This window comes from Notolepis coatsorum (genome assembly GCF_963971535.1).
Source record: "Notolepis coatsorum genome assembly, chromosome: 4".
Taxonomy (NCBI): Eukaryota; Metazoa; Chordata; class Actinopteri; order Aulopiformes; family Paralepididae; genus Notolepis; species Notolepis coatsorum.
In genome coordinates, this window is record NC_140168.1 from 74,371,714 (window position 1) to 74,398,573 (window position 26,860).

At 43.9% G+C, this 26,860-nt stretch overlaps 1 protein-coding gene across 6 annotated transcripts in view; it reads left to right on the forward strand.

Annotated features, from left to right (window-relative positions):
* Nucleotides 1-26,860, forward strand: part of akap9 (A kinase (PRKA) anchor protein 9) — a 276,424-nt gene that overhangs the window by 138,124 nt on the left and 111,440 nt on the right. For all 6 annotated transcript variants that reach the window (XM_084313669.1, XM_084313670.1, XM_084313671.1 and 3 more), the window contains exon 21: nt 11,140-11,339. In XM_084313669.1, the coding sequence (XP_084169795.1) occupies nt 11,140-11,339 (200 nt within the window). The remainder of the gene's footprint in view (nt 1-11,139; nt 11,340-26,860) is intronic.

The window sequence follows — 26,860 nt, forward strand, 5'->3', positions numbered from 1 at the left end:
ACTGCACATGTGCACCGTGACTCGTGACTGGAGTTTAGTTCTGCTAGCACACATAGCCTACCGTGTACAGACGGTTTCAAACTGTATTTTAAATTAGAAAGCAAACAAAATAAATGGACAAGAGAAAAATAAATCTCAATTTGGTCAGTATTGTCATTTGGACAAGCAAAGCCATTACTTTAAGTTGCAGGCAAGAAAGACAAGTCTGTTGTCTCTGGTTTTAAAACTGCCCTGTTGCAGGTAAAAAAAAAAAAACGATTTTTCGATTTTTTTTTAAATTTTGATATTAGATATCGATTATTAAAATATATCGCGATATTTATCGTTATCGTTATATCGCCCAGCCCTACCTAATCTGTTTTAAATGATGGCTATGTGTCTAATCTGCCCGTTGCTTATCAAAGACTCATTTCCAGTCAACATTGGCAAGGCAGATTGTATTTTTATCGCTTCATTTCCGTTTGATAGCATTTTGAAAATCACCCGTTTTCCGGGGGAAAACAACACATTCTATGATAATCGCCTTTTACTGGAATATTCCAGAACGTTGTCATTTGTCGGCCTATTTATGAATCGTTTTCAAATAAACGCTAGATGATCGATAGTATATGTGTGCGCACGCACGCTCGTGCCTTGCGCTGATAATCGCTGCTGTTATTTCCTCATGGCTTTTACAGTCAAAACAGCTATATCACATAATTGTGGAAACGCTTATATCTCCGTGAAAATGAGTCTGATTATCCTAACACTGATAACATAGCTTCCTTACCTGAGGTCAGATGGTATCCAAATGGTTTATTCCAATTTCCGATCGCCATTCGAAAAAATCGATAAATGTATTGATCAACCGTGTATACAGTAGAACACATGATCCGCGCGGCTCAGAGGCTCCAGAATGAACTTTGGTAGACCCCGGCTGCATCAGTGAGAAGTAAAATGTGGAGTCAGAAATCTGTTCTCCCATTCACTTTCATTGAGTCCATTCCAAAAGGGTGATTTACCATCTGGGAGACGATAGGGGGCGTTTTTTTCAGATCTGAGCGCCGTCGGTCCCTGGATCTCCAACGGTAGGCTCGCGTGATGCAATATGATTTCAGATCGCTAATAAAAAAATAAAAATAAATACCCGAGAATAGCCGTGACGTGGCACTCAACGGTCGGGGCGTAAACCCGAATATTCTCGGGCGTGGCACTCAAAGTGTTAAGATGCAGCAGGACACACACACACACACACACACACACAGAATATGGCATATCCTTTGCATACATTCGGTAAATAAATGCTTATTCTCTTGTAATTATAATAATAAATACGACTATATCTGTATGTATTGGTGTGTGCCTGTGTTTTTAATGGCTTCATTTGGAAAAAAAATCATTGGTGATTGTGAGTGGATTCTACAGACATACTCGGAATTAAATAATTAGAATAACAAAATTATAACATTTTGTTTGCTCATAGGAGTACAGGGACAAACAATCCATGATTTTATTAAAACTCGAGTTGTACACAAAGCGGGCTTTCAGAATATTTCGAGACAGTAACAGGTTATGGACAACACTGCAAACATTCTTACCAACCACCGCTATGGTTGAGGATGTGGTGGGGATTGATTGAGAATATTTAGAGACTTTGCGCCTCCTGGTGGCTCAACCTCAAAATGAACCCTGTTGGCACTGTGTCAGTGTGGTAGAGAGTCCTAATGAGTAATGACTGTAGCTCATTGATAAATGCTGGCTAGCTTCGAAGCCCAAATAAATAGAAACTGGGAGGACAGCCCTACATGTGTAACATATCAGGAATTGATGCAAAGTGCCTTGGTGCATTGAATGTTGAGATGTTAGTAATCGATACTTAAAAGTTTAGGATGCAGAATTGGTATCAGGTAGGGGTGTAACGGTCCACGTATTTGTACCGAAACGTTCGGTACTGGACATTCGGTTTGGTAGGAGTATGACCTGAATTAATAGTCCAGCTTTAACCGTGGAAGTGCAGAACGGAACTTAAGTTCACAACTCCGAGTTTCCCCCGGTGACATAATAGTGTCGAAGCCTATGGTGTCCTAACAACTGAATTTAGCATTTAGCACAGACCAGCCTCGTGAAGTTTGACCATACTGTAACATCCATTTGAAATGCTTAGACTAAATGGGGAAGCATCAGTAATACAGTACAGCTGCCACTAGTGGAATTGTCAGTCATTTTGACAAACATGTGGCTGTTCTCGGCTGCAGCAGATATTATTCCCAACTGGGTTAAATTGAAACATAGCTGGGCAGGCTGCTACACGTTTATGACTTCATAATGCATTGTTTCCCCCCTGTACACACCAAACCGTGACTTTGAGGGACGTGACTTTGAGGTATGTACCGAACTGTGACTTTGAGGTACCTACCGATCCGTGACTTTGAGGTACGTTCCGAACCGTGACTTTGAGGTACGTTCCGAACCGTGACTTTGAGGTACGTTCCGAACCGTGACTTTGAGGTACGTACTGAACCGTGACTTTGAGGTACCTACTGAACCGTGATTTTGAGGTACGTACTGAACCGTGACTTTGAGGTACGTACTGAACTGTGACTTTGAGGTACGTACTGAACCGTGACTTTGAGGTACCTACTGAACCGTGACTTTGAGGTACGTACTGAACCGTGACTTTGAGGTACCTACTGAACCGTGACTTTGAGGTACCTACTGAACCGTGACTTTGAGGTACCTACTGAACCGTGACTTTGAGGTACCTACTGAACCGTGACTTTGAGGTACCTACTGAACCGTGACTTTGAGGTACCTACTGAACCGTGACTTTGAGGTACCTACTGAACCGTGACTTTGAGGTACCTACTGAACTGTGACTTTGAGGTACCTACTGATCCGTGACTTTGAGGTACCTACTGAACTGTGACTTTGAGGTACCTACTGAACCGTGACTTTGAGGTACCTACTGAACCGTGACTTTGAGGTACTGCGCGGTGATTGATTGATTGAACATTTTATTAACAGGTTGCAGAATGGGTACAATACAGTACGGCACAATACACACTTGTTATTTTTTTTTATCCACTTTTTCTCCTCCTATTTTTCTTGTATTTTCCGTCCATCCCAATCTAGTCGTTATGCCAATTCCCCCCTCCCCTTCCTGGTTGTTGCGCGCATTTGCCCCCTACTTGCCGGTCTAGGGAGCCCTGAAGTCTTATCACATGCTTCCTCCGATACATAGGAGACAGCCAGCAGCCTCTTTTCACCTGGCAGCGAGGACTCTCATTGGGTGAGTGTAACGCATGGGAGGGCACACTACCTCACCCAGATCCCTTCCTCGCTGTGCAGGCGCCCTGACCGACCTGTAGGAGTCGCTGTTTACAACAACCAGATTACCACCCACCGGCTTCCCTCCCGCTGACACTGCCAATTGTGTCAGTATGACGACCGGCCAAGCCGGAGGCACCGCTGACAGCTGGATTCGATACCAGTGTCTCTGCGGTGGTAGACAAACGCTTAGTCCACTGCGCTACCCGGCCGCCCAATACACACAATTGTTAAGGGGATGCAGACCAGAGAAAGACTTTTGTCTTGTTTACATCAGGGTCCCCATTTTCAATTCATAATGAATTGTAAGTAAGGGTGCAATTAGCACCGTGCAATCCATTCTTTGTGGATCCCGCCCTTAATCTCCAGAACATTCCAGGGTCATGGTTGCTGTCTGCAGTGGACACTCTGTATATACTGTAGCATTCATGCTCTCTTTTCCCAGAACCCTCCCATCCCCCCCCTCCCCTCCCTCCCCGGTCACAGCTGTCAGCAGCCTGAGGAGAGGTGGGTCGACATAGATTCTCCGTTAATCTGTAATATCACAGATGTAGCAGAACACGCTAGGGCTGACCCCTATTAGTCGATTAGTCGACTAATCGGTCGAAAGGAGCCGTAGTCGACTGGCCAACCTCTTAGTCGAATATAATTATAAAAAAAAAATTTAAAATAGAAGCGTGGCTAACGCTAATGGCACGCATACCAGAGGCTAACTGCCTACGAAAACAGGCACAGAGGCACTGAAAGAGGATTTCACCCATCTAATGAACACACTAGACTAGACAAATATCAAGATGTATCCATCAGTGGACCAATTGCATGCTTTTGCAGAGGACAGGAAGCCTTCAGTCGACTCCTTCAGACATTAAGCACTCCCCACAGCCCAAATGGAATGATTTTTTTTTTTTTTTTTTTTTACCAATAGTCGACTAACAGCACATTTTGGCCAATCATAGTCGACCATCCAAATCCTTAGTCAGGGACAGCCCTAGAACACGCCAACATTGTGGGAAATGCGCTCACCGTCTTCTCAGTCAGACAAGAACATCAATTTCTTCTCTGTGCGTCCAGTAGAAAGAATCTGGCTGCAAGCCATTCACATAATGAATGGAAGCAGATAAGGACCACTAGCCTAGCTGTTGGCTAAAAACACCTCTCCCAGAGTTTTAAGCTAGGCTAGTGTTCCGTATCCACTTAATTTGTGTGTCTTTCGTCTTTCATCTTACTACTCAACAGGCTAAATGACCTGATAGTTCGTTAGTTCATGTCTTTCATCTTAATACTCACCAGGCTAAATCCAGATTGAACTCTGCCATTGGAAAGGGGAGATTTGGCCAGATCCATAGATGTGACTTGGCCATAATAAGGTCATAAGGCCTGATATTCTATATTCATATTTCAAATGTGTCCAAATTGCATGTGTCTTGTAAATCATCTGCCCTTTATTTATTTGCTTAGATTTTTGTACACTTGATCTCAATAAGGTGCTGAATGAGCTCAGTGGCACGTCTGGTCAATGTTAGCATGGTGTTATTCACAGTCAAAGATAAAAAAAAAAAAAAAAAAAGGGATTAAAAAAGGATCCTTTTTTGAAAATTGATTAAAAATTGATCCTTTGGTTCATTACAATTTACTCAAGCCTAGTAACAGACACAATATTTCTGACACTGGTAATACATTCCCTGAGATCAATAGATGTCCCTAGATACCAAGAACATGTAGAAGTGGAGCAATCTTCCATTTACTTAGGTATGCATTTTTAGGCGAATTTTCTGAAAATATGGCTAGGGCTTAAGAGGTTAATACTCAACTAGGCTAAACGACCTGATAGTTTGTTAGTTCATGTCTTTCATCTTAATACTCACCAGACTAAAACGGTCCATTGAAGAACATAAGATCACACATACAGCTGTTAACAAGTCTCCTCCACATTAGAACCTGCTGCCGTCCTGTATTCATCCCAATCGTATGATCATGTGTTTCTAGCGTTGCTTTTGTAATCTGCCAACTGTCAATCATGTGTTGTGAGTATAGGCCAAAGGTGGAGTCTCTCAACACAACTTGCTTATTTAGAGGTTACATGCCAGTGCCAAGTTAAACTGCAATGCCAACTTTCTTTGTCTGCCATATAATTATGATGTTAAACTGCTGGGGTTGAGATAATATCTTATATAGACAATATATTATACAGAGATAATATTTTATACAGAGATAATATCTTATACAGACAATATTATTATACAAAGATAATGTCTTATACAGACAATATATTATACAGAGATAATATCTTATACAGACAATATATTATACAGAGATAATATCTTATACAGACAATATATTATACACTGTCTCAGTATCTCCTCACATAATAGGTGGTCATTCAGTGTCATTGGGTGTTTTATTAATATGAAATAGTTATGGTACTGTAGGTTATGGATTAGGCCGCACACTGACAAATAACGGTGATGCTCTCAGTACCAACACATTCACTTTGTCATCTTTTTAATGTAAATAAATTTATAAATGTTTGCATCCTCTTAAGATTTTGTCAGTGTGCAGGTTTTTTCTTCATATGTTGTACTTGGTCAGTCCTTGGTTCCACAACCGTGGGCAAGAACTTAGTTGGCTAACTGCTGGACAGCTAACGTCTGGATAAATTGAGAACTGTTAGAACTGGTTGACTCTTAACTACTGAACCCTGCACGGACTCTGGTGCACCTTGCACAAGGACTCACACACCACTCATTCATTTACTAGCACCTTGTATCTTATTTGTATATGGCTATGCACAATTATATTTATTGATAATCCTCTTAACTCATTCAACGCCAGACCCGATGATAGTCGGGTTAACTCGCCGACCGTTCAGCGCCAATCACGAGTATAGTCGGGTTTTAATCGTTATTTCTTTTATTAGCGATATCCATTCATTTTCATCCATCCAGCCTGATGTTATCATTGGGAATGGGTCTGAGCTCGCAAAAGGGCAAATACCGCAGCCTACGGTATTGGTATTGCACTCCATTAGGAATGGTGTAGTTTCTTTTCTGGGACGATCCGAGCCGTGCAGGCGGGGTTTAAATACTCAGGCAAGGTAGGCCTATACAACGATGGCATGGAACAGTAACCCCGCCCGCCCGTTCGTGTGTAACGCTCAATAATGTGCGACGGACCTCCACAAGCAGTATTTGGAATGGCGATCAGATAATTTGATAATTTCTTTTGCATTACATCAGATACCAGGTAAGAACACTATATATAAAAGCTTGCCTTGATCTGATATGTCTTTCTACCCCGATCGAAGCTGTGTGTGTGTGTGTGGGTGTGGGTGTGGCTGTGTGCCGTTGGGTGGGAGGAGGTGGCGGGGGAGCCCCGCGGTCCAGGGCTCTTTTCATTCTTGCATGAGGAAGGATAATAATGATGATCTAGCGTTTATTTCAGGAAGATTCGATAATCAGGTGAAAAATTACGTGTTTAGTGTATTCCACTAAAGGGCTATTATCGCGTCTTTTCCTGGAATGACTAAGAATCACAAACTATACTCATATTCAAAACGGTATAAAACGGAAATGTACCGATGAATAAAACAATCCGTTTTGTACATGTTGACTGGAAGCAACTCACTGATAATCGACGGGTGTATTAGACCTATAGCTATAATTTAAGATATATTTTAAGCACTCGCAAATCTTGCAGTCCCCTCATTGATTAAAGCGGTGGCGTTCTAGCTCCCTCTCGCGCATTAAGCGATGGCGCAGAATGAGTTAATCTGTATTTATACCAGGGTAGACTAAGACTCACTATGGAGTATTGCCCATTGAACAGAGTAGACTTAGTTAGCTTAGTTATTTGTACCTGGGGTTGACTTGGGATAAAATCTGTGCATTATACTGGGGGCTGTATGTATGTGCATTGTGTTATTATTATTGATAGAGTAACATGTCTCACCTGTCCAGCAGATCAAACCTGTATCCTTATTTTCTATTTAATATTTTATCTTGGCTAAAAAGCTGATAGCATCACGATGGTTTCAACCGGAAAACATGTGCCTGAAGGTCTGGACTCTTACATATCTCAATGTGATTTATCAAGAAATATCTACAGCAAGAATTTTGGGTCTCAATGAATCCAAAATGACATTGTGGTTAGAAGTGGTGGAGAGAATAAAAGCTAGCATAATGGTAGTGTCTGGTTAAGAACAAGTTATAATGGTTGGATTATCCAATGGGGGGTCCGGGAGGGGGGGGTTCGAGCTGGAGTATGTAGGTTTTTAGATAACATGTATTAGGGGTATATCCTGTATAAGACATTTGACTAAATGGTAATTTCATTGGATATGCACTGTGAATTAATGCTTGTATATCTTATCGTGTGTTGTCATGTTTGTTTATATGTCTGTTTAAAAAATAATAAAAAAATAAAATACAAAGAAATAAACAAAACTCATATTTACCTGTCAGTTGTCCCTGAGAATGCCATCTGACTATGAATAGGGTGAAATTTGGCTCATTCAAATTGCGTTTGAATATTATTTATAAAATGTTATTACCATACAATGCATAGCATAAAATGCTCAAGTTGAACACGTTCATTATGTGTTGTAGGCCTGTCCCCGACTAAGGATTTGTATAGTAGACTTTGATTGGCCAACATTTGCAGATAGTCGACTGGTAGTCGACTACCCCCTCGAATGCAAAAAAAATTATAAAAAAAATTGAAATATATATTTTATTACATTTGGGCTGTGGGGGGTGCTTAATGTCTGAAGGAGTCGACTGAAGGCTTCTTGTCTTCTGCGAAAGCATGCAATTGGTCCACTGATGGATAAATCTTGATATTTGTCTAGTCTAGTGTGTTCATTAGATGGGTGAAATCCTCTTTCAGTGTATCTTTGCCTGTTTTTGTAGGCAGTTAGCCTCGCTGGTATGCGCGCCATTAGCGTTAGCCACGCTTCTAGGCCTCTTTGCTTTTGGAAAGAATGATAAAAAATATATATATATACTTATTTTTTTTGCATTCGACTAAGAGGTTGGCAGTCGACTACGGCTCCTTTTGATCGATTATTCGACTAGTCGAGGTCAGCCCTAATGTGTTGTATTTGCTATTATGAGAAGGAAACGATCAACAGGCACCAGGCTGTGTTTAATGGTAACACCCTTCATATCACCTCATATCAATAATGACTAGCAGTTTGGTTGTCAAATTAATTCAGTGCTGACAGCCCTATTTACCTGTTGTCAAGAGCTCAGTCATATTTACCTATTGTCAAGAGCTCGGTCATATTTACCTGTTGCCAAGAGCTCAGTCATATTTACCTGTTGCCAAGAGCTCAGTCATATTTACCTGTTGTCTAGTGTTAGTCCTTGTATCAGACGCGCAATCATATTTACCTGTTGTCTAGTGTTAGTCCTTGTATCAAGAGCTCAGTCATATTTACCTGTTGTCTAGTGTTAGTCCTTGTATCAGACGCGCAATCATATTTACCTGTTGTCTAGTGTTAGTCCTTGTATCAAGAGCTCAGTCATATTTACCTGTTGTCTAGTGTTAGTCCTTGTATCAGACGCGCAGTCATATTTACCTGTTGTCTAGTGTTAGTCCTTGTATCAGACGCGCAGTCATATTTACCTGTTGTCTAGTGTTAGTCCTTGTATCAGGAGCTCAGTCAATCAACTAGAGAATGTCTCCATTGTTGTTTCTCACCTGTGGCAGTGGGGCTGCCCATTTGTTTACATTTGGATACCTGATCCCTAGCCATGTAAATCTCCACCCACACATCCTGTTTCCTTCAGCAACATTGTGGGAAGCCCGCTCTGAATGCCATTTCGAGGGCTCTTTAACACTTTGATCGCCGGGGTTAAATTCATAATTTACCATCCCTCGCCAGCCCTATTTAACATGGAGAAGTTCCCCTTCTTTGCAGGGCTATAACTTTTTAAATTTTATTGCTAAATTGACATTACTATGGCCCATTCAACGTCCTATATCTATTGTTCAGGGTGTAGCAACGTTATACTTTTTCATTCACATATTCATACTAAAATACGGTCTAAAGTATGTTTTTATCGTTTTCTGCAGCTTTCTCCAGAACTTGATTTATAGCCCTAAATGCATTATATTGATGATCAAATACAGTTTGGTAGGAATCTGTGCGAGATAAAAAATTTCAACTGTACGTGCTTCTAGGAGTTACTACGTATGATCTGATGTTGACCGGATGGGGGGGGGGGGGGGGGGGGTTGTTTATAATTCCGTGGGCAACGTTATATCATTCATCTAGTGTGGGTGATATGATCATTAGAGCAGTTAGTATCGAAGACGTTAACAAATAACGCTGAAACTCACCGTAGCTTCCTCGTAGCGTTGGGAGATGAGCGTGGAACAGAATTATTTCTATTATGGGATGTCGAAATATCCGATCCATTTCCAGGTTGTATAATAGTATATACGTCCAAATCATGTTGTTTATCGAGTTATTGGTAACGGATCACTATCCGTTGTGATCAGCTCGAGTCCTGGGACTATTAGCGAGTGATCGGACCGAATTGAAATGAGCACCAGCTTCCACTTCCTGTTTCTTCCCTGGGCGATCCGCCGATCGGCCACCAGATGGCGCTCTTGAACCGTTAGAGAGTTGAGAGGGGCTCACCAGTACATCTCATGTCTCCGGGGGAGAAATATGATTTCGATCACAGATTTTTGAAATATTGATATCAAAGACGCTGTCCAGCGTCTTCGGCAGAATAAGCATGGCGGGGAAAGACGCTGAACAGCGTCTTCGGCGATTAAAGTGTTAATGTGATATATATATATATATATATATGTGTACAGTATATACTATGTGAGGCGGCTGGGTGGCGTAGCGGAGATGGCGCTCGTCACCAATGCAAGCGACTCCGGTATCGAATCTCAGCATTGCCTTCGACTTGGGCCGGCCGTCGTACTGGCTCATTTAGTCAGCGGGTGGAAGTTGATGGGTGTGAATTGGACGTTGTGGACAGCGACTCCTACAGGTCGGTTGGGTGACGCCTGCACAGCAGAGACGGGAAGTATCGGGGGCAGTGTGAGCCTCCCATGCGTTACACCTCGCCACTGAGAGTTTGCGCTGTCTGGTGGAAAGATGCGACAGGCTGCCTCCTCGTGTACCGGAGGGGACACGTGATGCAAGGCTTCTATCCTCACTACAACCGATCAGTGGGGGGCATAGTCTAGCAACGTTCAAGACAGGGGAGGGGAGAATTGGCAATACGAAATTGGGATGCGGGAAAAAAAAATTTAAATAAGGAGAAAAAGTGGATAAAAAAAAAGTATATACTATGTGTAAATGTACAGTATGTATGGAATGGAATGGACTGCATTTATATAGTGCTTTTATCCAAAGCGCTATACGACGTATGCCTCACATTCAACCACCCACTCACACATTCACACATGCAATGTGCCAATCTGCTGATAGGGAGCAGTTAGGGGTTAAGTATCTTGCTCAAGGACACTTCGACACGCTGCCAGGAGGAGACGGAATCTAACTGGGAACCTCCTGATAGCCTCATAGGATAATTGCCTAAGTCATTTTTTGCCAAATTGATATTTCTGCCTAACTCTACTCTCCTCACACTGCTGCACCACCCTGGCTGTGTCCTCAGCCAATCAGAACCTTGTTATGTTACAAATCCCTTTCTGCCTAACTCACTCGTGTGGCTTGTGCGAAAATTCGTTTTTTCTTCTTTTCCGAAAGTCTTGAAAAAAGACTTAGGCAATTATGCTATGAGGCTTATTGTTATTATTATAATTTATATAACATTGTGCTTTTCTTTGCCTCCTCTCCTGCCTCCACAGAAACCTGCCAGGGCAGCGGGGTGGACGATGGGGAGACAGAGACGGACGAGGGCCTGGAAGTGTCCCAGCAGATGATGGACAGCCTGCTGCTGGGAGCGGAGATGCGGCTGGAGAACGAGGAGTACCTGACGAACGTCAGCAGCCGCCTGCAGACAGCTGTGGAGAAGCTGCTGGTGGCCATCACAGAGACCAGCAACCAGGTAGGGACGCACCGCAACAACACAACAACTCCCTGCGTCCATAACCAATCACAGCCAAGTGAACAATTGAAAGAAACCCTTTTTGCAGGGGGATGTTGCACGTTGGCCTTTGGTAGACGTTGGTGTTACAGAACGTTATTGTGAATAGCAAAAATGGTCTATCGTCATTGGTCCTGTGAAGATGTGCTAGCAATCATACTGAATGTAGTTCAATCTGTTTTGTCTAGCTGAACGCAACCGTGGTCAAACTAATGCCCTTAGCGATGGTTGTTAAGGAAGGTCAAGATAATTAGTTGGCGCTTGGGATTGGTAATCATCAATATCCTTTCAACTGAACGTCAAAACACTTGTTCTGTTCTTAAAACTGAACGGCCCCCCAAAGAAACGTTTTGCTAGGGACCGCTCTGCCAATAGGTCAGGAGGATAGCACAAGCATGTCTTGCCGTGCTTCAGGGCCATTGTCCGGGGTCGGGAGCAGGGTTCATGGGCACTGTTTTGGGGGCAACAGCGTTTGGGAACAGGGACATTGGGGCCAATGCAGCACACAAAACTGGGGCTGGGCGACAGGCCTCCTGGTCTGCAGTAGAGGCAAGGGGGTGTAGAGTGCGAGAGCCACTACACAGCCTGGGGCTGAGCTTTAGAGGCTGGGGTGTCCTCTGGGAGGGTGGGGGTAGGGACGAGGTGGCAGAATGTGGAGACCAGGGACAGGAGACTGGGTGGGCTGCAGTGCTACCGAGGCTGGGGCACCAACCTCCTGGGCTGCAGGGGCTCAAACGCAGATCTCTTGGCTGAAGGGCCTGGATTGCAGGCCCTCATTTATCAACGTTGCGTACGCACAGATATGTGCGTAACCCGTGCGTACGATCATTTCTAAGCAAAGTGTGTGACTCATCAATTTGAATGTGAACTTGACTTTGTGCGTATATTTACGCTCAGCTCAGGGCATGCATACCTGGCGCCCGGCGGTAGAATATCGATACTGCAGACGGACGGCATATGCTCATCAGTTGCAACGCGGAAATAAGCTTTTGTTCATTAGTTTGACTGACGTGTTCTGTATGACCCCCGTAATTCATTATAGTTCATTGTAAAATAGCAACAGTAGTGTAATTATGGTCAAAACCCTATAAATAGCATTTGGAATAATAGGTCTTTCCTTCTGAATGAATGCAGCATGGTTTATATATAGCGTTTTCGGAATATACGGGGTGTACTGACTGCGCTCCGCGTAACTCAACTCGTTATTATTTTGCGCATAGATTGCAGAAATACGGGAACATTTTGATTATATTTAAAAGGCTTTGCCATTAGGGCGGTTAGGTGGTCGAGCGGAGATTGCGTTCGTCACCAGCCCCGGAGCCGAGTTGGATTTGCCTGTTCGAATCCAGCTCACAGCTCCGGGGTTGTCACCAGCTTGGCTGGCCGTCTGCACTGATACAATTGGCTGTATCAGAGGGTGGGAGAAGCTGGCGGGGTGGGTCCGGGTCGTTGTAAACAGCGACTCCTACAGTTCGGTCGGGGCGCCTGCTAAGCGCGGATTGGACGTGAGAGGGATAGTGTGGTCCTCCCACACGCTACGCCCTCTCAATGAGAATCCGCGCTGCCAGGTGAAAAGAAGCGGTGATTGGCTGGACGTGTGTCGGAGGAAGCACGTGGTAGCCTCCACTCTCCCAAATGATCTGACTGTGGGGGGTAAGTGCGCAGCGACCAGGAAGGGGCTGGGAATTGGCATACGACTAACATTGGGATGGGGAGAAAATCGGCGGAAAATGGAGGGGGGAAAAGACCAATAAAAAAAAAAAAAAAAAAAAAGGGCTTTGCCATTGTTAAACGAAACAAGTGGAATTTCGAAGCTGTAAGCAGTGTACTCAACCCCCCCTCCCCCCACCTCCAATGTACAGTCCCCCCCCCCACCCACCCAACCCCACCCCACCTACCCAACCTCGCCCAATGTACAGTTTCTACGTCAAATGTATATACACTCTTTTTCTGGACACTTTTTGTATCACAAACAGTACTGTATTTGCAAATATGGTATGTCATAAATGTATAGATGTAGCAGTACTCTATCTGTATGTCATGTGTGTCATATATGTTATGATGAATTGAAAATGGGGGACCCTGATGTAAACAAGACGAAAGTCTTTCTCTGGTCTGCATCCCCTTAACAATTGTATGTATTGAGCTGTACTGTACTGTACCCATTCTGCAATCTGTTAATAAACTTTTCAATCAATCAATACAAGTCATATGAACACCCACGATATAGTGTTCTTCCCCCTTCCTACTGTCTAAGAAAGAATTAACGCATTGCAACGAGAACAGAGGTTATTTGTTGAGTGTATGTGTGTTACAAAACCCTTGCAATAAATGTGTCTTAAATTAATGAAAAGCATACATATATCTCATATATCGTGTGGGTGATATGACTTGTATTCTGCTTACAGCATTTCACTTATTTAGTTTTACAATGTCAAAGCCTTTTAAATATAAATCAAAACGTTCCCGTATTTCTGCAATCTATGCGCAAAATAATAACAAGTTGAGTTCTAACAAAGAACGTATTACATGCTCGGTAGGCTGATAGAGTAAACTGTAAATGAAATAGCCTATAACATTATAAAGGATAGGCTATCATAGCAGGGTCTTCCCAACCTTTATTCGCCAGAGCCCCACGATTCCTGGGAGACATATAGGAATATGATATGATATAAGGTATACTGGTCCGTCCGCGAGGATAGCGAGGAGTCGGATAGCCATTAAATGCCATTTGAGAATATAGGCCAGGGCTATTCAACTGGCGGCCCGCGGGCCAGGTCCGGCCCGCGGGATGATTCTGACCGGCCCGCCAAAGATTACATGATAATAATTTTTTTTTTTTTTTTTTTTTTTTTTTTTTTTACTTTTTTTCTTTTCATGTCAACGTTAACACGCACAATTGAGCCAAAAGTCACTCAATTAATGACAGATTTCATTGATAAATTGAGGGAAAACTTTGCAAGTCGATTTGATGAATTTGACATGTCCAGAGAATTGATGCATTTTGTGAGCAACCCATTTGCCAATGTAGCTGCTATTTCCACAAAAGGACAAGAGTTCCTTGCATCACTTCACATTGATGAAGGTCTCCTGCAACTTGAAATAATTGACATGCAAGCATCATCTGCTCTGAAGCAGGCACTTGAGAATGAATCCACCACAACATTTTGGATAAAGTGTATTCATGTCAAGACATTCCCCAAAATAAAAACGCTGGCAATATCTGTGCTAACAATGTTTGGCTCAACATACACCTGTGAATCCAGTTTCTCTCACATGAATGCCATTAAAACAAGCAACGTGCCTCCTTGACAAATGAGCATTTGCATCACTGTTTACGGGTAGCCCTCACTTCCTATGAACCCTCTTTCTCTGCCATTGCCCAGTCAAAGAAGTGCAATCGCTCTCATTAGATGTGTGTATGTAGGCTAGGCCTGTCTGCCCCCCACCCCCCTGATGTTTGAGAGTTAAGAGTGGACAATAAGTGCTAATAAGATGCTGTCATTTGCTGTTGTTGCACAGACATGAAGCACTTTTTCATAAGCTCAGCTGCACTATAAATGTGTTTTTTTGTTCAAGTGTTGATGTTAGAATGTTCAGATGCACATCATGCACTTGTTTGTTTTTTATTTTATTTTTATATTGAAATGTTGAAGAGGAGATGTTGCAGTTGTTGCACAGTCATAAATGAAGCACTTTCTGCAGGAGATGTTGCAGATGTGGCACATAAATGAAGCACTTTTTTTGAAAAGTATACTACTTTTGCAATGTAGTTAAATAAAAGTTGTGAAAATGTGGTTGCGTGTTGTGTCAAGTGTACATATATTCATAGCACAGGGAGGCGCCGTGGCAGTCCGGCCCCTGGCCCCTTGGGTTTCTGACAATGTGGCCCCCTGAACAATTTAGTTGAATAGCCCTGATATAGGCTAATAATGCAAAGCGACGGCCTATAGCCTATACATATTATTTAATGTTTTCATAAGCGTAAAGATACAACAGCTAGATTAATGATCAAGTTAGTTTACTGTGCAGGGTTCGCAGGGCTGTGCTATGTGCTATTATATATGCGCAAGTTACTGTTGCATAATGTAGGCTATGTAATTCATATAGGCTACCTAATACCGACAACAAAATAGATTGTATCATATGCCTCTACAAATAATATTATACCCGGTAGCCAATCGAACTAAACGTATAAAGGCATTCATATTCCAGCATGGTTATAATAATGACACACCAACGCCAAACAGTGGTTAACGAACGGTCTTTATTAGTATTTTGAGCTGTCCAGGCAGAATTGCAGCAATGGTCTTAGGGAGTCGTTGATATCTGACATCACTGTGTACAAGTCCGCCAGCCTTTTATTTATCCCATAACATGGGTTGTGTCTTCTTGGTTCGGCAGCGCCTCTGTGAACAATCTCGCTTGTGGAGTTTCTCATAGTTCGCTCGGGTCAGTCCATTATTTCACATCCCATGGGGGGTGTTTCATGACCATATATGGATAATCATGCACGAGCATTGACATCGCTGCAACATTAGTTCTGTACTCACAGCGAAGCGCTATACGTGCTGCTTTGTTTTGTACCATTTGTAATTTTTTCAGTTTATTCGTTGTTACATTCGACCATACTGCAGGACAATAGTCAAGATTTGACAAAACCAGAGCTTGAATTACCTGTTTGATAGAATTTAGTGGTAACAAATGAGCACATCTTTTAACAACAGAAATCCCTCTTCCCATTTTCACTACTATATTGTTTATATGGTGTGACCATGACAATTTACTGTCTAATGTTACCCCTAGGAGTTTAGTCTCCTGGACTTGATTAATTACCACATCACTTATCAAAAGTTTCAAGACTGGGTTCGTTCTTAGAGTATGGTTTGAACCGAAAATGATGCTACTTCTCTTTGATATGTTTAGAACTAGTTTGTTATTCTTTATCCATTCCATCACTGATTGCAACTCTGCCTTTAGGACCGTATTTAATTCATTGGCTGTTGAGGCTGATGTGTAAATTGTTGAATCATCCGCATACATAGAAATATAGGACTTATTTAGGACAAGAGGCATGTCATTTGTAAATATGGTGTAGAGCAAAGGCCCAAGGCAACTTCCTTGGGGTACTCCTCACCTTACCGTTTTAACTTCTGAGTAACTCCCATTAAAAAAAACTATTTGTTTCCGGTTTGCTAAATAAGTTTGCATCCAAGATAGTGCAGATGAGGAGAAACCGTAACATTCAAGTTTTTTAAGTAAGAATTTGTGATCTATGATGTCGAATGCTGCAGTAAAATCAAGCAAGACAGCTCCAACCATTTTCTTTTTATCTATCTCTTTCAGCCAATCATCCGTCATTTGGGTTAAAGCAGTCGCTGTTGAATGTCCTCCACGATATGCATGTTGAAAATCAGTGGTCAATGTGTTAAAAGAAAAGTAGCTTTTAATCTGTTCACTTACTATTCTTTCCATCAGTTTACTCAAAACTGGCAGTAAACTTATGGGACGACTATTAGATCCTGAGAATGGCAATTTCAAAATGTTTGGCAGTGGTAGTACTTTGGCAGTTTTCCACTGTTGCGGATACAAACATTCACTAAAGGATTGATTTATAATATGACAGATAGCAGGGGCAATTAAATCAGGGACCAATTTCAGAAGTTTCCCGTCAAGACCGTCAACACCTGGTGGTTTGTTTTTAGTGGTACTTAACATATGTTCTACATTACTTATAGTCACACTATCAAAATTAAATTGACAATTTTTATCTTTCATTATTTTATTCTTTATTAATAAATAAGATTTTTCATTATCTATTGTTTGCATATTATTCCTTAAATTATCTACTTTTCCAATAAAATAATTGTTAATATGATTAGCAATCTCAACTGGTTTGGTGAGGAATTTTCCTTCTGTTTCTAGAAAGGATGGGGTAGGTTTCTTATTCCTGCCCATTATTTCATTTAGAGTATTCCATAATAATTTACTGTCATTTTTTATATAATTAAACCTATTTTCATAATACAATTTCTTCTTCTTCTTATTACATTTTGTAACAACATTTCTTCATTTACAATATACCTCCCAGTCTGATTTATAACCTGATGTATTTGCTATTAATTTAGCTCGATTACGTTCTATCATATATTCTTTTAGTTCATCATCCAACCATGGTGTTCTGACGCTTCTGACGGTAAACTTTCTCAATGGTGCATGTTTGTCAACAAGTGGCATAAAAATGGTATCAAATTCCCATAGAGATTTTTCAGGATCTTTTTCCCTCAACACCTTTGACCAACAAAGATTTTCAACATCCTTCACAAAGCTGTCTTGATTAAACATTTTATACAATCTTTTGTAAATTATTTTAGGTCCCAGTTTTGGCATTTTAGTCTTCCTCACAATAGCAATTAAGTTATGGTCGCTACAACCAACAGTTACAGATACCGCCTTGGAACATAGCTCCGCAACAGTCATGTCTCTCCTCGATTACTGCAAGGCACTTCAACTCATTCAGAACGCAGCCCGCCTGATCTTCAACCTACCAAAGTCAACCCAATGTACCCCACTTCAGCTGCAGTGGTTCCCCATTGCAGACAAATCCTCTTCAAGGTCCTCGACCTGGCATATCCGGCCAGGTAGCTCATCTTTCCCTGCTCCCCCTGGTGTCCAGCTTGGTCTCTCATCTTCCCCTGCTTCTGGTGTCTGGCCTGTTCGCTCATCTTCCCCTGCTTCTGGTGTCCGGCCTGGTCCCTCATCTTCCCCTGCTTCTGGTGTCCGGCCTGGTCCCTCATCTTCCCCTGCTTCCGGTGTCCGGCCTGGTCTCTCATCTTCCCCTGCTTCTGGTGTCCGGCCTGGTCGCTCATCTTCCCCTGCTTCTGGTGTCCGGCCTGGTCTCTCATCTTCCCCTGCTTCTGGTGTCCGGCCTGGTCGCTCATCTTCCCCTGCTTCTGGTGTCCGGCCTGGTCGCTCATCCTCCCCTGCTTCTGGTGTCCGGCCTGGTCGCTCATCTTCCCCTGCTTCTGGTGTCCGGCCTGGTCCCTCATCTTCCCCTGCTTCTGGTGTCCGGCCTGGTCGCTCATCCTCCCCTGCTTCTGGTGTCCGGCCTGGTCGCTCATCTTCCCCTGCTTCTGGTGTCCGGCCTGGTCCCTCATCTTCCCCTACTTCTGGTGTCCGGCCTGGTCCCTCATCTTCCCCTACTTCTGCCAGCCCTTGTTTGCCACCGCCTATGGGACCAGTTTCCCTTTTCCCCCAGGCAGGATGCCAGTCCCCGTTCCGCCAGCCAGCCCAGTTGTAAAAAAGGCGAAGCAGCGCCTCTACCACCTGAGACAGTTAAGGAAGTTCAGAGTATCGGGGAAGATACTCCAGTCCTTCAACTCCGGAGCTGTAGAGAGCATCTTGACTGGAAACATCACTGCCTGGTATGGAAACAGCACGGCACAGGACAAGAAGGCCCTACAGAGAGTGGTGCGCTCAGCCGAGCGTACCACGGGTATTGCACTACCTCCCCTGCAGGTTCTATACAACAAGAGGTGCAAATCCAGAGCCTGCAGAGTGCAGAATAATGAAAGACCCCCACCACCCCAACAACAGCCTGTTCCAGCTGCTGAGGTCAGGCAGACGCCTGCGAACCCCAGCTACTAGGACAGAGAGGCTTAGGCTCAGCTTCTTCCCCCAGGCCATCAGAGCCTTGAACAATGAACACTGAGTGCCACAGAACACTGATCTATCCACACACAAGCACACATGAGCAAACACACGACACGCACGCTGTGCACGCTCACACACCAGCAGCCACTTTAACACTTTAACATGAGCAGACACACACTCATGCCGCACACGCCCACACTTATGGCCAAAAAGGAAAGGTCACTTTAATATTAGTATAACAACAGTAACAGTGTATTGCACTACCTAAGCTACCTAGCATGTCCTATATGCCCTGTAAATAACTATGTACAGATACCGTGATGTCCCACCATGTTACCTGTTACCTGTTTATTGCACAATGTTGTTTTTTTATTGGATTCTATTACATGTTGTACCACTGTATTGCACATCGTTGCGGGCAAGACCACCCGCATTTCATTGTATACTTGTATGCCCATGGCCGCCTAGTTATAGTTGAAAGTGGGGGTGCAAGATTATTTTTTATTCTTTTTTTTTTCCTTTTTTTTTTCTTTTTTGCAAGGGGTGGTTTGGAGGGGGTCCGGCACGACCCCCTCCACGGCAGATTTTTTTACATTTAATGAACACCTGTATGTGCAATTTCCTGCAATATAGAGCCTTCAATCTTGACCAAAATAAAGCTGCTCTTTTCACTATAAAACTCAGTTTATATTGCAGTATGATAGCTATAATAATAATAACTTCACTGCGAGGGCTCTTTTACCTAACGCTAGCTAGGCACGTATGATAGCCAATTACTATTATAATAATAATAATAACTTTCCCATCCTCCCAAAGCCCCTCCGGCCCCGTTCTCATCCGCCGTGGCAGTACCAACAACAACAACAACTAATTGACGCTATCAATAGCCCCAGTGAGCGCGGCGGCTGAATGAATGAATGAATGAAAACTTTATTTAACAGATTGCAGAATGGGTACAATACAGTACGGCTCAATACACACAATTGTTAAGGGGATGCAGACCAGAGAAAGACGTTTGTCTTGTTTACATCAGGGTCCATACTAGCCCCTTTCGTGACTGTGCTCAGCACCGAGTGAATCCACAGTCACTTGCTCCTCAATGGGAAACCAACCTAGATTTACCATGAAGGACTGGTTCTGGCCGAACCGTTCGTTATACAAGTATCACAGAGACATTACAAAGGTGCTCACAGTTGCACGAGGGGTTCGCACAGAGATACGGGATGGTTTGAAAGCTCGGCGTTGCTAATAAATATTTTTTATATTTTTTTATAAACTGCTCAAAGCGGCATTATTTCCGCCGTTGGGTGATCACAGCGCCTGCGCAGTGCGCACCATCCCGTATCTCTGGATTCACTCGGTGCAGCGCCGAGGCTCACCATACGAGAAATATTCAGTTTCAATCTGTTTGCGCATTTAGTATACAGTCACAGTGTTCGACTTACGTGATGATTTGCTCCATTTTGATGTAAACGCCGAAGAATAATCCTCACAATGTTATCCAATATCCAGCCTGAATTTTTCAAGGGCTTTCGAAAAAGCCGCCTCCCCCAACATGTCGTATACGTCATGCCGACGAACCGTGGCCCGTGGGCACTGGATCAAACCATTAAAGTGGGGGGTCACACAATCTTTGGAAACTTAAAAACTTGCTATTAAGTGTCATTGCGTATTATTAATTTGATTGAAATTACGTTGTTATGGTTAGATAATATTTATATATTGGGGGGGGATATATCATATGATCAAAAAGTGAGGGAGCAAAGAGACAAGTTTGCTCCCCCAAGTTCAATAGTCCTGGAGCACGTGCATCGTCTGCTCCATTACGTAGGCGTCTATGTGTATGCCGTGACAAATAAAACTCTTGACTTGACTTGACTAAAATCCCTCCTCCTCCTCTTCCTCCTCTGCATGCGCCAACATGGAGAAAACGGCGGAAGAAAAATACAATTGCAGAAAAAATTGTGACACTCAAATCCTCTTCTGGGTACGGAACCACCACATTCCAGCGAGAATCAAGAAGAGGGTCAGAGCTGCAGTTACCAACGTCTTTATTCAAGAAGAGGGTCAGAGCTGCAGTTACCAACGTCTTTATTCAAGAAGACACAGAAACGGAACACCTGCTGACCAGGGGTGCAGTCGTAATATGGGCGGAGGCCAAACGGTATCCTATTATTATGCAAAGTCTAGGCACTTATCACCTAGACTTTGCATAATAATAGGATGCGCGCACTTCGAAGCCCAAACGCCGTTTGACCGCGGTTGCCCAGCACTGCACCACTGATGCTGACCAGTTCCTCAACTAAACGAAACTGAAAGCTAACTCAGTAGAGCACACATAGGATACCCCCTCTTTCATGAGGTGCCAATTGCCCTCTCCCACATCCTGAAACCATCGTTACTCTCCTCCCATTAATGAGGTCCTATGAACAAGCAGGTAGACATACTGTAGTCAGTCATTGTAATTGAGTGTATCGTTTGTGCATGTGTTTTGTTTGTGTGTGTGTGTGGGGGGGGATTCCCAGTCACGTGGGTCCACAGCGAGTAGAAGCAGGAGTTGTCAGCGAGGTGTAAACATTCCTCATCACAACACGTGTGTCTAGAAGTCTCCAGTCAACAGAACCGTCCAGTAATGACCACATGCACAGCTTTGTTAGACGTTTAAAAGCAGGCAGGCACACACACACACACACACACACACACACACACACACACACACACACACACACACACACACGCACACAAACACAAACATTGTTAACCCCCCTATACTTTTGTACATCATACACACACTGCATAGTGTGTGTGCGTGTGCGTGTGAGAGAGACTGCATGGTAGCTAGCAACAGTGTTGTCTTGTCTAGAATTCCCACACAATAGAAACAGGCTCATTCCCAGTGGTTGCCTATAGATACAGACCAGATTTGCATGGGGGCTTTTGTCTCGCTGAACCAGCCTATTGCAGTGAAGCTCAACCCCCAATTTCCCTCCCTCCCTCCCCTCGCTTTGGTACAGTCCATGTTCTGTGTACACAGCCTGCCCAGACTCGGCCCATACTGAGATAGGCTCGCTTTAATGGACCATGCCTGTCTTTTTGACGTGTGGGTTCCAAATCATTCTAATCATTGTTCCAAATCACTGAAAGATGTGGTAGTTATTTTAAGATAAAATAAGATATTCCTTTATTGATCCCCTTGGGGGAAATTAAGGCATCATAGCAGCATGGGGGGGGGGGGGGGGGTACATGGTGATAGTAGAAGACATGATACAGGTCATAAAATTATAGTACAGTGGGGAACTCTGATTGGCTGACTGACCTCCCTTCAACCAATGAAATAACCCAACTCCCTACTTAAATAGGCAGTGTAAACTATAACAATAGAATTGACATAATTAACTGAGTATACAATATAACAATATAATTAACTCTTGAGTATTTCTGTTGATTCTCCACTGCCATTGGCCTCCAGTGTATCTGAGACGCTAGATATGTGTCTTAAATGCCCACATAAACTGACGAAAGTCGCTGCATCTGACTAAAATGTCATGGGGGGGAAACTAAAACTCCTGGAAAATCAATGCACCTCAGATGTCAGCATGGTATTTAGTCATTTTGACTTTTGTGGGTTTATGTGGTGTTTAATAAACAATTTCAGATACAATGGCAGTGGTGAATCAGCAGAAGATTGGTTTTCAGTAATGTTCAAAGATTATGAAAAAAGAAGGCCACCGTGGTTATCATAGAGACCTTTAAACCTCGCCATGGAGCGACTGTTACTGTAACTGACTGTGCAGTTTGCATGTTTCGCGTCTGCCCTACATTCAGGCATTACTCACGCTGACATGGGCTTTATCTTGGCTAATCTAAAAATAGCATGAAAAAAGAGAAGTGAGATTTCAGGCCATGCATTAGTAATGTCCTGGTATCATCTGAATTATGGCTGCTTGCATCTGATCTATCAAATTAATGAGAAATACAACTCTTGCAGGTCCAGGTGCATTTTTAGGACAAACTTACTCTCAAGCCTGTTGCATTTTGCATCTGAATACGTTTCCTGCGTGTTCATCTTGTATTATGACATTACTGTAGGTGCATTATAAGGCCACATCACATTCTGTTGTAGGCTGTTTGAAATTGTTACCATAAATTGTGACAATTATATAACATGTGTGTGTTCTTCTTCCTCAAACTCAAACTAGCATGCAAAAATGCCACACGGAAAAGCATATGCACTTGTAACCTTACCTGGTGTTTTCAAAGTCAGAACTGTGTGTGTGTGGGGGTGTGTGTGTGTGTGTGTCCTAGTCACAGTGGCAATAAAAGGCAGAGAAGCTGGTTGTACTCTGAGCAGAAGGAGTGTCAAGTTGCCACGAGACGACCTCCAGTCGATGAAGGATCCATTTGAGAATGTTTACATGCGAGCACGTCAGCCGCCATGTTGTCGCACACACAATTACTCGGCCATAAAGAATCACCGTGTGTCCTAATGGTTTGTCTTAATGATTTTCCTGCAGCCACTGATCGAGTCTCCATAGGGTTCCTCTCGTCAGTGAGTGATGGTGAATCGTTGCGTCTTGCCTGTAAAGGGCGGTGCCAACAGTGATGTATGTAATGAGCAGGTCAGGAATGTTAATTGTTTTTCTGTCACCGGGCCCCGCGCTGTAAATGATTTGCCGAAGGGAAGACATTCACTTGTTAACCCTCGTGTTTATAGCTCGGATAAATAGAGCGGCTAGAATGCACCCTCTCTCATAGTGGGTCGTGGTGACGGGGAACGACCAAAGATGGCTTCCGTAGACTTTTGATAGTGGTGTCGGTGCCCTGTGAGAGTTGGAACGCTCACCAAAGCTGCACCTGGAATGTTCATCCAAATTTCGTTTGTTACACGTCAACTTTCTCGAGTCTCATCCACTGAACCAACACTGATTTCCATGATACTACTGTCAAACATTCTACGACAAGATGAGATGTCACCCGGGATGAATGTAGATTTCTTTTAATGGGCACGGTTCAATTTCTATGGACACGGCACCTGTCCCAAGTGCAGCAAATGTCCCGCCTGGCGGGCAGAAGAGAAGACCTGACAGAACAACACCTTTTATAATCAACTCATCCGCTATGGACTGGAGAAGAGACAATAAATATGAATCCGGTTTTACAAGCTCACCTGAGCAGGGTACGTGGCTGTGTGGTTACATGTGTGTTTGTGAGAGAGAGAGAGAGAGAGAGAGAGAGAGAGAGAGAGTTCTATTTGCTAATGTACCTGTCCCACTGGCCCCTGGGGGCTGAAAACCACGCCTGCTTTCCTCCCCTCTCGTTTTCACTGACTGAACACTATCCCGCCCCGTGCTATTGATACAGGAAGTGAGAGAGAGAGGAATATTCCAGCTCCTGAAATCAAAAATACATATATTATCCTTTGGACTCCCCGGGATTGAATCTGTCTCGGCGTGCACGTTGAAAAGGAGTCAAAGAGAGTGGCAGGAGTAAGGAGAGAGAGGGAGAGGAATAGTGAACTAAGGGACTATAAGGGCTTGATGTTGGAGGGAAAGACACTGTGGCAAAGTGTACAGAAGACACTGGACAGGAACACCTGAAGGAGGAAGAGGAGTTACGAAGGAGTAGGTCGAGAACCGCCGGCCTTCCGCTTGGTGTGAAGCAATTAAAAGAAGGACGGTGTGTCGAGTGGAAGGAGGGGCGGGCCCCCCGGGAGGCTCGCTCACGGGTCACGGTTGCTACGGAGGCATGGCATTGTTAATGAGCCTCCAGAGAGGGGGGGAGGGAGAGAGAGAGAGAGAGAGGCGGCAGGGGTAGAGCGGGGCTGAGAGGCAGCAGACACGGCTCATTCTGCAGCGGAGAGACACGGATCGGAGAGACTGGAGTGAGAGAGAGAGAGAGAGAGAGAGAGGGGGGAAATGCTTTGGTCTGTATTTGTTTACCTCCTGTGGTCACCCCGAGGAATGCCCTTTCAGCTGCGGACACGAGATAGGATTCCTACCCCCTGCTGAGAAGCACTTTGTTTTTGGGAGAACACTTGTACCACTTTGTTTTGCATCTGCTGGGAGGAGGAAAAAAAGCTCTCTCTCACCTGTTCTCTTGGTGATTCTTGTTAAGGGACCGGCTCTACCTAACACACCACAACCAGGAACTGGCTCTACCTAACACACCACAACCAGGAACTGGCTCTACCTAACACGCTACAACCAGGGATGTTCTCTACCTAACACACTACAACCAGGGACTGGCTCTACCTAACACACCACAACCAGGAACTGGCTCTACCTAACACACCACAACCAGGGATGTTCTCTACCTAACACACTACAACCAGGGACTGGCTCTACCTAACACACTACAACCAGGGATGTTCTCTACCTAACACACTACAACCAGGGATGTTCTCTACTTAACACATTACAACCATGGATGTTTCTCTACCTAACACACTACAACCATGGATGTTTCTCTACCTAACACACTACAACCAGGGACCGGCTCTACCTAACACACTACAACCAGGGACAACATGGGATTGAGCTAACAGTTGCTGTTTTCCCTCTCTTCATCACAACAATCTAACTGTTGCTTAGGGCGACCCATGGTACAACGGGACTCACCGCCCTCCCTTCCCCCTTCTTCTGTGGATCTCTTTGCGGTCGGACGGCTATCTGTATGTCACTCGGTTCAGCTGGAGTTCCCCCCGATGGCAGAAGGAACTCTACCGTAACAGAAAGATTTTCTCCCGTTTAACCATGGATTCATATCGTTCCTACTGGAATGCCAACATGCAGAGCATGTGGTTGGAAGGTGAGGACCAGGACGTGTACGAGGTGGAGTCCCGCGTGCCCCTCCCGCGACCCTTCCCACTGTCTGACACCTTGAACGAGAAGAATGCCGTGGTGGTGCACACCCAGATCTCTCACGTCAGCCACAGGACCAATGGGCACCTCCTTAAGGTCATCTCCAAGATCTCCCTGCCCACGCCTCCTTACACCGTAAGTCGGGATGGTTGCCGGAGACGTCTCTGGACGGCGTTGCCGTTATAGTCACTGCGATTGGCTTGAATGTAGGAATTTGTAGGATCCATTGCTAGAAGAGGACCAGTGCAGTAAGGGATTGGATCTTGTTTTAACCCTTTCACTGCCACACTACAGAAGGTTAACCCTTTACTATCACACTACCAACGGTTACCGTCGGTAGTGTGATAGTAAAGGGTTAACCTTCTGTAGTGTGGCAGTGAAAGGGTTAACCTGCTGTCGTGTGGCAGTGAAAGGGTTAACCTTCTGTGTATTCTCGCAGTGAAAGGGTTAACCGTTTGGTAGTGCGGCAGTGAAAGGGTTAAGAAGCCTCGAGCTCCATTATTCTTACTGCACTTGTTTCAAGAAATAATCATTAAGAAAGAAAACTAAAATCTTAGTGAATGTCTTCATACTAGTCACATAATCATGAAACAAGTAAAACTATCCTGAAACCAGCTAAATTATCCTCTAGTCTAGTACAATCCGATTTTAATATCTTGAAATGGCCCTTTGCGAAAAAGCATCTTGGTACTGTAGTTGTGTTGGTAATTTCAGTTTTACCAGCTATTGTATAAAATAATTGTGGTAAACGTCATGGATCTCCATGGCAGTACTTCTGTACTTAAATAATTCCAGGCCATACAACCCGCTCTCACGCCTCCTGTGTCACACGGGTCCCACAACCGCTGCATGTATCCTTCACACTCAGACGTCCTCAGGCGTGTGTTCTTTACACACTGCGTTTGGCCCTCTGCGCTATCCGTAGTCTCTGTGGTTAACCCTAAGTTCACCGGGAGACCAACCCGGGGT